This window comes from Pelobates fuscus, chromosome 2 (genome assembly GCF_036172605.1).
Source record: "Pelobates fuscus isolate aPelFus1 chromosome 2, aPelFus1.pri, whole genome shotgun sequence".
Lineage (NCBI taxonomy): Eukaryota > Metazoa > Chordata > Amphibia > Anura > Pelobatidae > Pelobates > Pelobates fuscus.
In genome coordinates this window covers 326,264,214-326,278,679 of record NC_086318.1, presented here as the reverse complement: position 1 = coordinate 326,278,679, position 14,466 = coordinate 326,264,214, and the positions used below count along the sequence as shown (strand labels likewise).

Genomic DNA, 14,466 nt, shown 5'->3' with positions numbered 1-14,466 from the left:
TTAGGTCATTTTTAGCACATACTAACCCTTAAAATGATTCTTGACCCCTTAATGACACAACTTCTGGAATAAAAGGGAATCATGACGGAATATATCCGTCGTCTGTCCTTAAGGGGTTAATTAAAACATAAATATACTCTTCTGTGTTTATGTTTTATTATGGTTTATGAATAGAACACTACAAGCTCATTCTTACAAACCTATACTTATACAAATGCAATGTTAGGGACGTTAAACAGAAATGGATGCACTGTTGCACACAGCTTCATACCTGGGAGCTTTCTAAACAAGCTGACACTACCCCTGTTCAAAATATATGCCCTCTAAGTATACACCTCCAGGATATTAATCCCATCAAGGAAAAGCAGAATTATATAACCTAATGCACTCATGATATTGGTCCCTATGGCAACCTTGTCAGGATTTAAGGTGCGCCTGTAAAATAGCCAAGTACTGAATAATGAATCAGGCATTTTGAAAGCCAACTGCTTGGAAAATGTATAGATCAATACAGATGCATGCACTGCACAAAAAATCGTTATCTACATTTACTATGAAAATAAAAATGCATTATTTGCTGAGAATATCAAATGTTCTACAAATGTGTGGTGTGTGGTATTCATTTTTGAACGCCAGTTTGAATATGGCTTCTGAGTTCAACAAGAAGGCAAAGCACCCAGCCATCCACCCACAAATAGGACACAACATGGCATCCCACATTGTCTAGATTAGAGATGGAAAATGGGTAAATCCTGGTAAATGTTTTGCAGACTTGGATGCCAATTTGTATGTGGGCAAGTAAGTGCAGAGCCACTCAGCAACACAAGTCTAAAAACGGACACTCCCGGTCACTTGCGCCATTTCTAATGCATTACACAGATTATATGTTTAAATAATATACAAACACGGTGATGACACAGTGCACGATTAACACGGATGATGCCTTATGTATGAGGTACACACAAGTACTGTACCCTGATTGCTTATTTTTTTCAACATGGGCATATGATATCTATGTACTTAAATTTACTGTGCTTTGGTTTGTCTAAATGTCTATTGTTTATACATCTCAAAAAACTTTTATTGACTATAAAAATATGGAAACAAATAGTCTTTTTTATTGCATTTATTAAAAAGGCTCTGTCCGGACACAGGGAAATTCTGAACACTGTATGGTCTAACGGACTCCAATAAATCACACGTTTCATGCTGCTAAGTGTCTAGCTTCAATAAATTGCAAAGTTCAGGTTTTGGATATAACTAAAGCAATCAATTACATCAATGTACATGGCAGTTCAATTGGGTGCATTTTTATATTATGACTTTACTTTAAATGCAATGTTTCAGGTCATTTTGTGACTGATCAATATGTAACCATTGGTATTACATACTCCCTTACGGCCTTATGCGGATGCTTTTTCAGATCCTGTCCATGTTACAGGGACACATAGCGAAATGTTATATTATATTTAACTGGTTGATATATATATATATATATTTTTTTTTTTTTACAAACTCTAGGGCAGTATTAATAAAAGCATATATAAGAATTTACCTTACGTGAAACAATTTCCAGCAACTGAATCCTGCATTGTTCAGTAATAAAAACAGCAACAGATTTATATTTATAGATTTAAATGTGAGAATTGCAAATTTAGGCTTAAATTGATATATATATACCCTAATTCTATATTATTTGCTAAGCCTCCCAAGTGTAAAAGACAGCCCGGAGGCACAGTTTTCAAGTGGTTAAATATGTATTGTCTGCCTCTAACATTAAATGGACAGTGCTCCCACGGCACAGACGCAACATGTTTTTGCTATGCATTTAGAACAATTTATTTCCCCTACCTTGGGAAAAGTGCAGCTGGTTATCGCTGGACCAGCACAGGGATATATCCACAATTCTTTGCCTCTGCTGCAGGAGTACTTCTATAAATGATAATCCTTCAGGCCCTAGGAGTTCAAATAACTGCAGAGGAAAAAAGCAAACAAAAGGATTCTCTGAGCATAAACACATTTGTAAAATAAACAGGAAAACTTCATGAAGGCAATAATAAAAAGGAATTGGGTTTATCAAATACTGTGTTTTGTACTTTTTTTAAATTTTTTTTTTTTTAAACTGCTATAATTTATTTTTTGTAATAACTACAACTTGGTGTAATCACACCTTAATCAAAGACCTATTACCTTGAGATCAATGAAAAGTGTTTGTTTTGGCTTTCATCGTTTTAAAATATAAGATACTTTTTTTAAGTTTTCATAGCTGAGGCAATCAAATTTATTTATTTTTTTTTTTTTTTTTTAAAAGGAGAAAAGCCACAGAAGAAATGCTGGTAACAGTGAGAAAAATAGTAAATACATACAAGAATTTGGTAAAACTATGGGGGAGACTAAAATGGTAACATTGCCAGGAAATATATATTTTTTCCTTTTGACCTTAATTTCTTTAGGCCTCCTGTATCTTAAAGTGACACTCCACCCCTATAGGAAACAAAATACTTAGTAGATATACCCCAATGAAAATATACATGTGTTTAACTATGCAGGAAATAGAGGGAGAGAAAGTGTACCAAAAAAGGGGGAGACTGGGATATACACACTAATATATAGGTTTACCTGATCAATCCAGATAAAGAGATATGATCAATGTCACAATATAAAAAAATAATAAAAAACTTTATAGATGGAAAAGAATGTTAAAATTGACCAATGGCAAATATAGTATGTGCATAGTACAAAGAAAGTGAAAACTAGTATAAGGTAGATAATTAGAAAAACAAAAAAAAATCTCCTTCAATGTTTTATTTTACAGTGTATACATCCCAGTCTCCCCCTCTTTTTGGTACACTTTCTCTACCTCTATTTCCAGTTTAAACTAGGGATTACCCCCCTTGAATCTGTGTATCAATTATTGGCTGTTTTTATTTTGCTTTCTACCCTGTTTAACTATGCAGTTTTTTTAAAGAAAAATTGGGGCTATATCTAAAAGCAGCTTACAAAAGCTGCAGCCTCCAAAGCTTATGTGTTTTGGTGTAAGTGGCCTCTAACCTTAACATTGTTGAGCAAGCAGCATGGCATCAGCCAGTCATTGCAAAATATGCAGCTATGGCACATATATCAGACCATAAATAGCATATTAAAGCTTCAAGTAAATAGAGCAATTGTGCTTCCCCAACAAAAAACCAATCTGTGGGAGACCACACATTCCTAATTAGAATCATCATGCAAGTGTACATGCCTTTGTGGGACCAGAAACAGGTTTACGGTTAGATGCATTGAAATTACATCTCAACCATAGGATGTTTCAAAAAGTAGTTCAATTATAGATTTCCAAATAATTAGGCCATGTTTTGATCAAACTAACACGCTTGGATACTATAAAAATAGTATGCTCCATCAGACCTACACGTTAGACATTCTTGCAGGGCCTGATTAACATATCAGGTGCCAGTAGGTGTAGAATTCTCAAGTGTACTCTCCATTACTCATTTTAATAAATGGATGGAGGGGGATAAAGTATCTAATATATAAATGCATGATGTGTAAGTGCATGTACATAGTGTAAGAAAGTATGAATGAACTTAAGTATGATGTGACTGCTTGGATGCAGTGTGAAAGCTACTCTGTAATGTGGGCAGCATTTAAATAGTTTCACCACAGTCACCTTCTTTTATTACATTTACCTCACCATGTACCTCTCTAAGCATCACCCTGCTGCCCATTCAACACCATTTTCTTCTCTAGCATTACAAAATGTTAAAGGAGCACAAACGTGTATTCCTGACACTATAGTGTTCAAAAACATGCTAGCCCCCCATGTACCTGACTTGAAAGAATACTTTAATTTATTTTATTTTTTTCCTTGAACATTATTCAGAATGCACTTTACAAGTAAAAACAGCACTGTTTTTTTGTTACTTTTCATTCCCATGGTTGTCATGAGAACAGAACATGAAGATTATTTTGCTCAGTATTAGTGCTAAGAAGGAAAATGGCATGAAAATGCGGTATAGGTGGCTTGGAGAAGCATTTCTTAACTCTTAGAGGAAACACAGTGAGAATGCTGTGATCTGATCCAGAATTTTAAACAAAACTGTAACCAGTACTTAGCTAAGTGGCTGTGACAGATCCCCCAGAGTACTTTCTGTTTATTACTACCAAGACTCTAGAATGTCAGCTCATTGAGCAGGGCCCTCCACCCCTCTGTTTCTGTACGTGCAGTTGTCTGGTTAAAATTACAGGACTGTTAGTCCACCCAATGTACAGCGCTACGGAATGTGATGACGCTATATAAATAATAAAATAATAATCAAAATGTCTTCTCCACACAATTGCCCTAAAAAAATAATATATTTAAAATATATATTAAGAAATAGGTAACATGAAGTTAAAATGTAAAACAATAAAAATAAAAAATGCGTCAAGAATACTAAATATTCTTCTCTAAATGGCTCTACAAAAAGTGCAAAGAAAGATAATTCTATTTTGGAATAAAATGTTGTTTGACAGTGAAATAATTGTAAGTGAACAGGCAAGAGAGATCTAAGGTCATGATGCATCTACAAAAGGCAGGTGGAGAGGAAACTGAAATGCTCTTTCTGGTTTGCAATAATAAGAAGAATAATCACTGACGAAGTAACTCTGGAAGCAAGGCAAGCCCCAGCATCAAACATGCTGGTGATAAGAGCTGAGATAAAGTGGGATGCTATGTGGCCCTACCACTACGCGAACTAGGCAGCCGCCTAGGGCACACCAGCTACCTCTCCTGCTGGTCATTGCATGTAGTGTAGCCAAGCGTATAGCGGTAGAGGATTTTCTGTATCCTCTACCTGGTCTGACAGGTAGCTGCTCACTGAGAGAACTGGAAATCTTCATGTCAGAGACACACAGAAGCCTGGGGGGACAACGACACACACAAAGGGCTGGGGGAGGGGGGAGGGACACACAAAGACACACACAAAGGGCTGGGGGGGGGGGACAAAGACACACACAAAGGGCTGGGGTGACAAAGAGACATAAAGAGGGATGGGGGAGGGAGGAACCAAGAGACACACAGGGCTGGTGATGATGTTTTTTGTAAAATAGTTTGACAAACAAATAGGACTCTCCATCAAAGCTAATGCCTCTGCTGCCACCAAGAAAAAAAAAATAACTTCCACATTATCCTCAGACGGCTGTTGGCTATCAATGTTAGGCTACGCTGCCCAAGCACCCAGACTCATTGCACCATAACCACTATAATTAATTATAGTAATTAAAGGACCACTATAGTGCCAGGAAAACCTACTCGTTTTTCCTGGCACTATAGTGCCCTGACGGTGCCCCCACCCTCAGGGTCCCCCCCTCCCGCCGCCTCTAGGGGGTGGAAGGGGTTAAACTTACCTCTCCAGCGCCGGGCGGGGGACTCTCCTCCTCCTCGGCTGAATGAGCATGTGCGGCACGAGCTGCGTGCGCATTCAAGCCAGTCCATAGGAAAGCATTCACAATGCTTTCCTATGGACGCTGGCGTCTTCTCACTGAAAATCACAGTGAGAAGCGCGGAAGCCCTCTAGCAGCTGCAACTGCTATGTTTATAGAAAAAAAGGGTTAAACCTAGCTGGACCAGGCACCTAGAGCACTTCATTGAGCTGAAGTGGTCTGGGTGCCTATAGTGCTCCTTTAAGGTGTTAGATTATCTCTTAAAACCATATGAACAGAAGGAAGATTATTTTATATAATGATAAACAGAATGTTTCAGCAATTATAAAAAAAAATTTATTCCCCAACAATTCCATATTAACTAATATAAATATGTGTGTGTGTGTGTGTATAAAGCAGACACTTGATGGAACAAGTTGTTGGGTATCTCTGATAGAAAATATAATTGACTCTCTATATCAAAAAATGCTATCACTGCAAGTCAGGCAGGCATACTCCTAATGTTTCTGTTCATTAGGATACCTACATACATCCCAGGAATTTCATTAACCAAGTATGTCATTTCATTTTGGAATATCATCTCTGGCCTTTAATTATAGCATTGTTAACTAAGATACAGTTGCAATAAATCGCAAAACATAGACATATGCCTTTTAACTCTGCTGCAATATCTTACTTAATCAATTTAGAAAAGAAGAAATAACCAAAACAACTAAACTTTACTAACAGAGTTCTGAAATTCAGCCACCATAAAAGAAGGGAGGGTAAATCTGTGATTTACATAATGAACATTGTGCTACCTTGCAGGTGGAAAATGACCTAACATTGATTATTTCACAGTGTTTTCAGTGCTAAATGATTGCATGTATAAAACCTTCAATTAACATGGACAAACTCTTTGTCAGCACTGTTCGGAGACCACCAATAAAGCTAATTATTTCACTAATGCTTTCAATTATGGCAAGTACAGAGAGTGCTTGCATCTATGGACCCAGTGCAACGTATTATTGGTTGATCTCATTGCAGCATTATACCTAAAAGCATTCCAATTATTCATCTCTTATCAAATGGACAATTGAGATGGATGTATATGGTTTGCCGAGCACAACAACCATGTGTCCTAAAAGTACAGCATGTAATTACAAATATTTATTGAAGACTAGTAACGGAACATTTTATCTGACACGATGTAAAAACTGCAGTTTTCAGGAGTTCTCTGGTTACAGTAAGGCATAACAAGGTCACCATAATTCAACAACTCAAATGTACTGATCATAATTTTGTTCATTAAAAATGTTCTGCATTTTATGATTGATTTTTCACACTAAAGTATTCAGTTTAAATGTTTTTTTACTCATATTGTAATATAGTAAATTGGCTAGTAATTTGATTGACAAATGAGATTAACTGATAGCCAACTTACTTGCTGTCCAGCATGCCTTAGCACAATCACAATTAAGACATTCATATCATACAGTGCAAGAAGGAACAAAGATGTCCCTTTAAAGATAAAATGGGGCTTATGTTTTGATACCATAAGAGCTTTTGGAATTGCCCTCTAACAGAGTTAGGGCATGGAAGGTGGAAAATACACACAAGGGGCTGAGGGAGAAAGAGACACACAGGGGCTGAGGGAGAAAGAGACACACAGAGGCTGAGGGAGAAAGAGACACAGAGAGGGGCTGGGGAAGCAGAGAATCAGAGACACAAAGGGGCATGGGAAGGGGAGAATGATACATACAAATGGGCAGTGGAAGGGAAGAAAAACGCAGGGGAAGGGGAGAAAGAGACACAGAGAGGCCGGGGAAGGGGAGAAAGACACAGAGACCCAGGGGAACGGGAGGAAGAGACACAGAGAGAGGCAGGGAAATGGGAGAAAGAGACACCGAGAGAGGCAGGGGAATGGGAAAAAGAGAAACACATAGGGGCTAAGGAAGGGTAGAAATAAACACCCAAAAGGGCTGGGGTGTAGAGACACAAAGGGGCTGGGGTAAGTAAAAGACAAAGAGGCAGGGGGGGGGGGGCATAAGGGACACACAATGGGGTTGGTAAGAGACACACAAAAGGGCTGGGGGGGCATAAAGGACACACAATGTGGGTGGTAAGAGAGACACAAATGGGAAAAATAGCTGATAAAAATATAATAAAGTAAGACAATACGATACAGTAAAGGAGGTAAAGCATTCAAGAAAAGTGATTAAAAAAACACAAAAGAACCAAGAAATTCAAGAGGAGGGGTTAAGTGATACACAATAGAAGCAGCAAAAATGCGTTTTCGCTTGTGAAGCCAAAAATCCTTGCATCAGCCCGGTGCTTCAGCCAAAGAGTAAATGTTATGCCCTTCCCTCTTATATAGTGATTTAAAACACAAAAAATAAAGCCCTTTGCCGTCCCGCTATTCCTGGGTGTCAGCAAAGATCATCAGCCCCAATTCTATACAATGATTTAAGCCTCTGCTGCAAACTTATCCTGGGCCACAAACTATGTCCAACCATAAACCCTATCCCTATAAATCATATTACTACATCAAAACTTTGAATGAATTAAGACAACTATTTACCTCTATAGTGACAGACACCACATTCTGTATTAATTCCACACCTTGCTGTATTAACCTTGTACTCACAATATTAACAAATGTGCAGCATTAAACCTGCCTTCCCTTAGTATTACTGGTCAGTTACTCCACCAGATAAATGCATCAATCAAGAGCTGAAACTCACCTGGAAGAAGAAGGGTAGAAACATTTGATGCAATTTAGTCTATAATTCAGTTTTGTTTATTTTTCCATAGCAAGATATTAAAATAAAAAGAGACTATATGCACCATAACAACTCTCAGTCTCATCTTATTAAGTTGTTATGGTCTAAGCGGGAAAAAATAAATTTTTCACTTTCTTTTATTAATGGGAAAATACTGCTTAAAGCCTATCTGCTGGGTCCGGTTTGAAGCTTCTTGACTGAGGCCTCAGACATTGAGTGGAAGTATAGTTTATACCATACAGGTATAGCCTGAGCACGGGACCTCCTTGCACCATAACAGTTTATTGTGATAAAGTTGTTATGGTGCCCGGAGGGGTCATTTTATAGGAATAAATTGCATTTCTCCATCTTTCTCATTCTGAAATGTAATATATCAGAGAAGCACAGAGACACTAGCTTGTAACATTTGTTATGTGTAAGACCACAATTGTTCCCAGCAAAACAAACACAAAAAAGACTACACACAGCTTCTCGTTTCTCAAAACATGTCCAATCGTGTCTTCAACTAACCTTGGGCAAAATGACAAACCACCTAGCTTGAAATACTATTGTTAATAGTTATTTCCCTCAAATGGTTCACGTAGCAAAGGAGTATTGGTCTTTGTTAGTACGGAAAATATTATAGGACGGTGAGGAGTTAGAAAAAGTGATGCGCGTTTCCCTTATATTCTCTTTGGCAAAGCATATATCTTCACGTGAGACTAGCAATGAAGAAGGGACAAAAAGGCCACTAGATAGGTAACTGTGCTACAGCTTGGGGGAATGAGATAACAAATCCAATTGATTTCTTAATAGTTTTAGTCAAGATAAATTTATTTCTAATGGCCTTTTGACATTGGCCAAATGGTGTAATCAGTCTGAGTCCAATATCTACCTCTCGGATAAGAAAAAAGTAGACAACTATAACTAGAAATCTGAAACGTTTTAGAAAAAGATTAAACGTTGCAAATAAAAGTCATATCTAACACGTACCATAGTGCAACAGCATATTTTACAACCTTCCATACATAATATCACTTCAGATGGAAGTCAGATGGTATCAGGAAAGAAGGCTTTGCTTCAAAAAAACTACATGCGTCAGATGTCAAGCTCATCTCAACAAAGAATCCTAATGAGCATTTAACTAAACTCTAAAGCAGGCATGTTGAAAAACAATAACACAGAGTGGCAAATTAGCTGGCAGAAACCCAGTAACTGACTCATTATCAACGTTAAACTTGTGTAGACAGACACTAGTCATGAAAATAGGCCAGAGTTTCGAGGGAAATGGAGCCGCGCTAATTCTTCTCTTCACTGCTTTAAACACAAGGGCAAACAAGGATTTAAAGGTGTAGTGAAAAGAAAATTTTGTTTTGAACTGAGCATCAATACTGTGCATTCCTGTTAGCATCTTTATGCAGTGGCCCTTGACCCTGTTAGATTATGGTTTGATCAAGCTTAGTTCTAGACCAATATGTCACATCCGCTTCCTGACAATTTACTATCTAGCTTTAAAGAGATGACCTTTCTTTTACTTGAGTAAATACTCATTTAGGGACATATATAGTCACTTTTTTTATGTCACGTGTGAGTGGGGTTTAGAGGGCACAGAGTAATAATACATAATGTCACCTTCCACAAATATATTTGTTTAAATACTGGATAGAGTTCAAAAAATGGACTTCCCTAATCCCAATTTAGTTTGTTTGCGTGTTACCTTAAAGGGACACTATAGTCACCAGAACAACTACAGCTTATTGAATTTGTTCTGGTGAGTAGAATCATTACCTTCAGGCTTTTTGCTGTAAACACTGTCTTTTCAGAGAAAATGCAGTGTTTACATTACAGCCTAGGGATAACTTCACTGGCCACTCCTTAGATGGCTGTTAGAGATCCTTCCTGGGCCATGGCTGCCTAAAATGCATCCAAACATTCAGTATCTCCTCCCTCTGCATGCAGACACTGAACTTTCCTCATTGAGATTCAATTAATCTCTATGAGGAGATGCTGATTGGCCAGGGCTGTGTTTGAATCATGCTGGCTCTGCCCCGATCTGCCTCCTTTTCAGTCTCAGCCAATCCTATGGAGAATCATTGTGATTGGATCAGGCTATCACTTCTGATGATGTCAGCAGACAGCTTGTTTTTCTGAGCTAACAGCATGCAGAGTTACAGCTTCAGGCTTGAATAGAGTAAGATTTTTACTATATTTATGGAGGCATGAGGGGCCCAGGAACCTGGCCTTGCATAATATTAGCAGCCTTCCAGTGTGTTTCATTTAATGAAAACAAGGTGCTTCTCTGTTTTGGAGCCCTTAACTGTGTTTCACTATACTTTGTTTTTTAAATTAGAGATTGACAGACAATAGGCAGCACTGGAAATTTATTATTCCATTGATTTTATGTGTCTGAAAACTATCAATACTTTACTGAGTTAACAACGGCAGCATCGTCAAAGTATTGTTATTTAGGTAGGAGATGAACAGTCAATGAAGAGGTATCAGATCTATAAAATGTAACCAATTTATTTATATTGCACAGCTTTAAGCGCTTGATATAAAACACCAGAAGGCAAAAAAATACAAAAAAAAAGTTTATATGATATTAGTCAGATGCAATAAATATATTAAATATTATATAAAAGACAAATATATAAATATCCATAAAATTCAATAAAAACTTAACTTCAACTTAAGAGTTCAAGTAATTAAGCGATCATGTCTGGCTATGGAAAAGAAACCGTGGAACCCAAAATGCTTATGAGTAGGCAGCATCATGGGAAATATAGCTCACAAAACATCTGGGATGCTAAGGCTAGACATCAATGTCAGAACCAACTAAAACAAATTTAAAACATTTAAGCAGCACGAAAATGTTACTACAAGAACAAATCTTACTTCTCGTATTACTGTGCTGAAGTCTTTGTTACATAATAATGTACTCAACTTAATTTAAAGGGACACTATGGTCACGAGAACCACTACAGTTTGATGTGGTGGTTCTGAAGTCTACAGCCTGTCCTTACACACTTTTCAAAGTAAACACTACCTTTTTCAGAGAATGTATATTGTTACCTCTATGCACTTAGATGGCCACTTTGGGTGTTTCCTAGGCCAGTGATGCACAGTGTGCTGAACATTCCCCAGAGAGATGCAGTCATTCAAAGCATCCCTATGAGGAGATGCTGATTGGCCCAGTGTGGCATTTTGCTGTGCATGCCCTACAGCCTCCCAATGTTTTCCGATTGGATAGCATTGGACAGGTTGAGATCATCAAGACTTACGATCTCAGCCATGGAGGCAGGGCCAGTCTTGGTGAGACTGGGTCAGTGTGGGACATAAGGTAATAGCGATTTGTGGGGGGGACTATAGTGTTAGGAATATATTTTTGTTTTTGTGACACTCTAGTGTACATTTAAAGGGTTACTCCAACCACCATGACCAATTCTGCTTTTAGAAGTGATAATGGTTGTAGGAATCTGTATGTGCAGTGTTTCTGAAATTTTAATTGTCTTGTCAATTCTCTGTTTGTGCAGAAAGCCCTAATTGTCATTAAGTGTGTTATAAAAGCACATCAGTACTCTTCTGATTTGTCTTTGTTCCCCCACTAACATTCCAGATTTTTTTTAGGATGTAATTACTTTGGCATAGGTTAGTTGATACGTGGTCCATTTTATTGACACACCTAAGTAGTGGCAGGACTTGGTCTATGTAGGTCTCGATTTTAATATGTTTAGATAAGCTTTGTGAGTAAGTTTAATATTTTTAAATCATTTTCTTTTTATTAATACAATAAAATATTATATATTAAAATAGCACAAAATATATAAAGTGTAAAAAAAAATCTGTATATCAATATATCAAAATAATATCAAAGTATTTTAAAATGAAATTATTTTAAAGGTTTATCAGCCAGTAATAGACATGTTCTGCATGGTGGTGAATCCTGAGAACTGGTTTGACAGACACCAAGTTACACACATAATATATATTTCTGCAATTACACAGAAGGTTATAGAGGACTAAACTGTACTAACAGACATTTTATTTGGATAGGATTTAGTTTCCGTTACTCAAAATCATATCTTACGGTCTTGGGTATTCAGAGGTATTTTGTTGGTAAGCAAAAATTAAATTACAATTGAGCTTCCCAAACAAAGAATAGAACACTGGAAAGCAGATGGCAATATCTGTATTCTGCAGCAGGCTTCTCGGAGATTGTGTTTGGGATTTCTTTTCAACAGGAGCTTGTATTAATAGTTTATTGAACCACACGTCTACACAGCAGGGGCACTGTTTCACTGCTCATTTAAATCTCTTTTTTCACTTACTTCTTCTGTAGGTTAGCACTTGTGAGAATGGACACAAATTCTTAGCACCTCACTCATTAACCCCTTAAGGACCAAACTTCTGGAATAAAAGGGAATCATGACGTGTCACACACGTCATGTGTCCTTAAGGGGTTAAGTTAGCTATAATGTAAACTTCCACATAGAGAGTCAAATTAATATTGGATTTATTAGAGGGGATGCACTTATATAAGACATAAAAACACATCAAAAAGAAGGAACGAATTTCAAAACAAAACAAAAAAAAAAAGGGATTTTTTTTTTTTATTCAGTGATTCTGCCCAATTCAGGCCAAAAGAATAGTTCATTATTGATCATTGAAGAATGAATGGTAGAAAATGCAAAGACAAAATTGCACGCATTCTGCTTGTCTTAAATTCTAGCTAAAATCATTTTTAAAACTCAAAACAATCTGCTAAATAACAGACAATTATATGCTGTTCGTGAATACAGTATGTTAGAAGAGGACTGAAATACAAAAAAAAATGTAAAAAAATAATTTAGTAGCCTTGACCCTTTTGGTGAAATCATAAATACCACATTTATAAATTTTTTGCCATTAGAGAACAAATAATAATCCATATAAGGAAGGGTAAGCTGATGTCACAGAAGAAACTGTAAAATTATAACATCAAGCAACGTTACACTACATCTAGGTAAATATATAGAAAATGTACCACGGACTATTTAAATAAACTTTAGATCGTTGTATGTTCTAGGCCAAAGGTTTTTCTTATACTCCTCAAAGATTAACAAGGCCTTATGATTTTATCAGAACACGACAGTCTCTAAATCCTTAACCCCTAGTGATTCTTAAAGATTGGTTTGAGGAGCACCGTACTATCATGCGATAGTTTTCAAATTCAGCTGTTTGTGCCAAAAGGTTGAGGTGCACATCAATCAGCGTTGCAGACAGATCTGTTTGAGCACACGAAAGAGAACAGTGATGAACAAGCAGCAATCAAAAATCTTACCTAAAAAAAAAAGCTAACACATTAGCCTATTATTAATGCCCCTTCGAAAACAAAACAAATTACAAACAAATGTTATTAAAACATCCCCTCTACTATCACAAAGCCAATGGAATTAGTCAATTGATCTGTTTGTTCACAGAGCAGTGCTTTTGACAAAACAGTCAATTATCTTTAAAGATGATGTTTAATTTCACCCCAAAATGTATTTGGATAAACCTTATTCTTAAAAAAAATTAAAAAAAAGTGTTTTTAAATGTTCATATCTCTCCAGCAAAATGCAGAACTTGTGTTGTACCCGATATTGAAAAGAATGACAATAAAAAGGTCAAAGCAATGTTGTTTTGCTCATTATTTGCTTTGTTGATTTCTTTTTTCCTTTTCCTAGTGTGTTTTAAAATGTATGGTCTATATTGAGTACAGTGAAAGCTGCATAAAATGATTTGAATTGTTACCAAGCACAACATAATTCCAGCAATGAATTCATTATTTGGAATGCAACAAACAAAATATGGAATACCTCAAAACAGGACAAAACAAGCCTTCTTGTTGACCCAAGCAAAAAATAAATTGACACTCTGTAGTGAAAAATTTTTTTTTTGTCCTTTTGGGGCATAATGATGCCCTCAAGGTTGGAGTCCGATTCTTCAAGAACAATAGCAGCAAAGAGAATGAAGTAGGAATGTCTCCAATTGAAATATGCCCTTTATAACTATATCTATCTATCTTTAAAATCTCACTGGATAACACTAGTGGTTAGCATATATAAATATGGAAAATAATTTTGCAAGATGAATATTCAGTTCCTTTTTTCCCAAGAACACATTCATTTTTCCTTTTTCAATAGAAAAATGTTACTATGGGCAATAGTGTCAACAATTCCACTTCCCAATACTCCCTTGGAAAAAAGTTTAGTTAAACTACAGCCAGTTAGCCATAATGTGAGTGTTCTAAAACTTGATTAATCTAAAACTCCACCTCAAGTGA

At 36.7% G+C, this 14,466-nt stretch overlaps 1 protein-coding gene across 1 annotated transcript in view; it reads right to left on the bottom strand.

The window, feature by feature from the left end:
* Positions 1-14,466, bottom strand: part of ASCC3 (activating signal cointegrator 1 complex subunit 3) — a 647,451-nt gene that overhangs the window by 555,077 nt on the left and 77,908 nt on the right. The window contains exon 5 of the mRNA XM_063443555.1: positions 1,852-1,972. Within this exon, the coding sequence (XP_063299625.1) occupies positions 1,852-1,972 (121 nt within the window). The remainder of the gene's footprint in view (positions 1-1,851; positions 1,973-14,466) is intronic.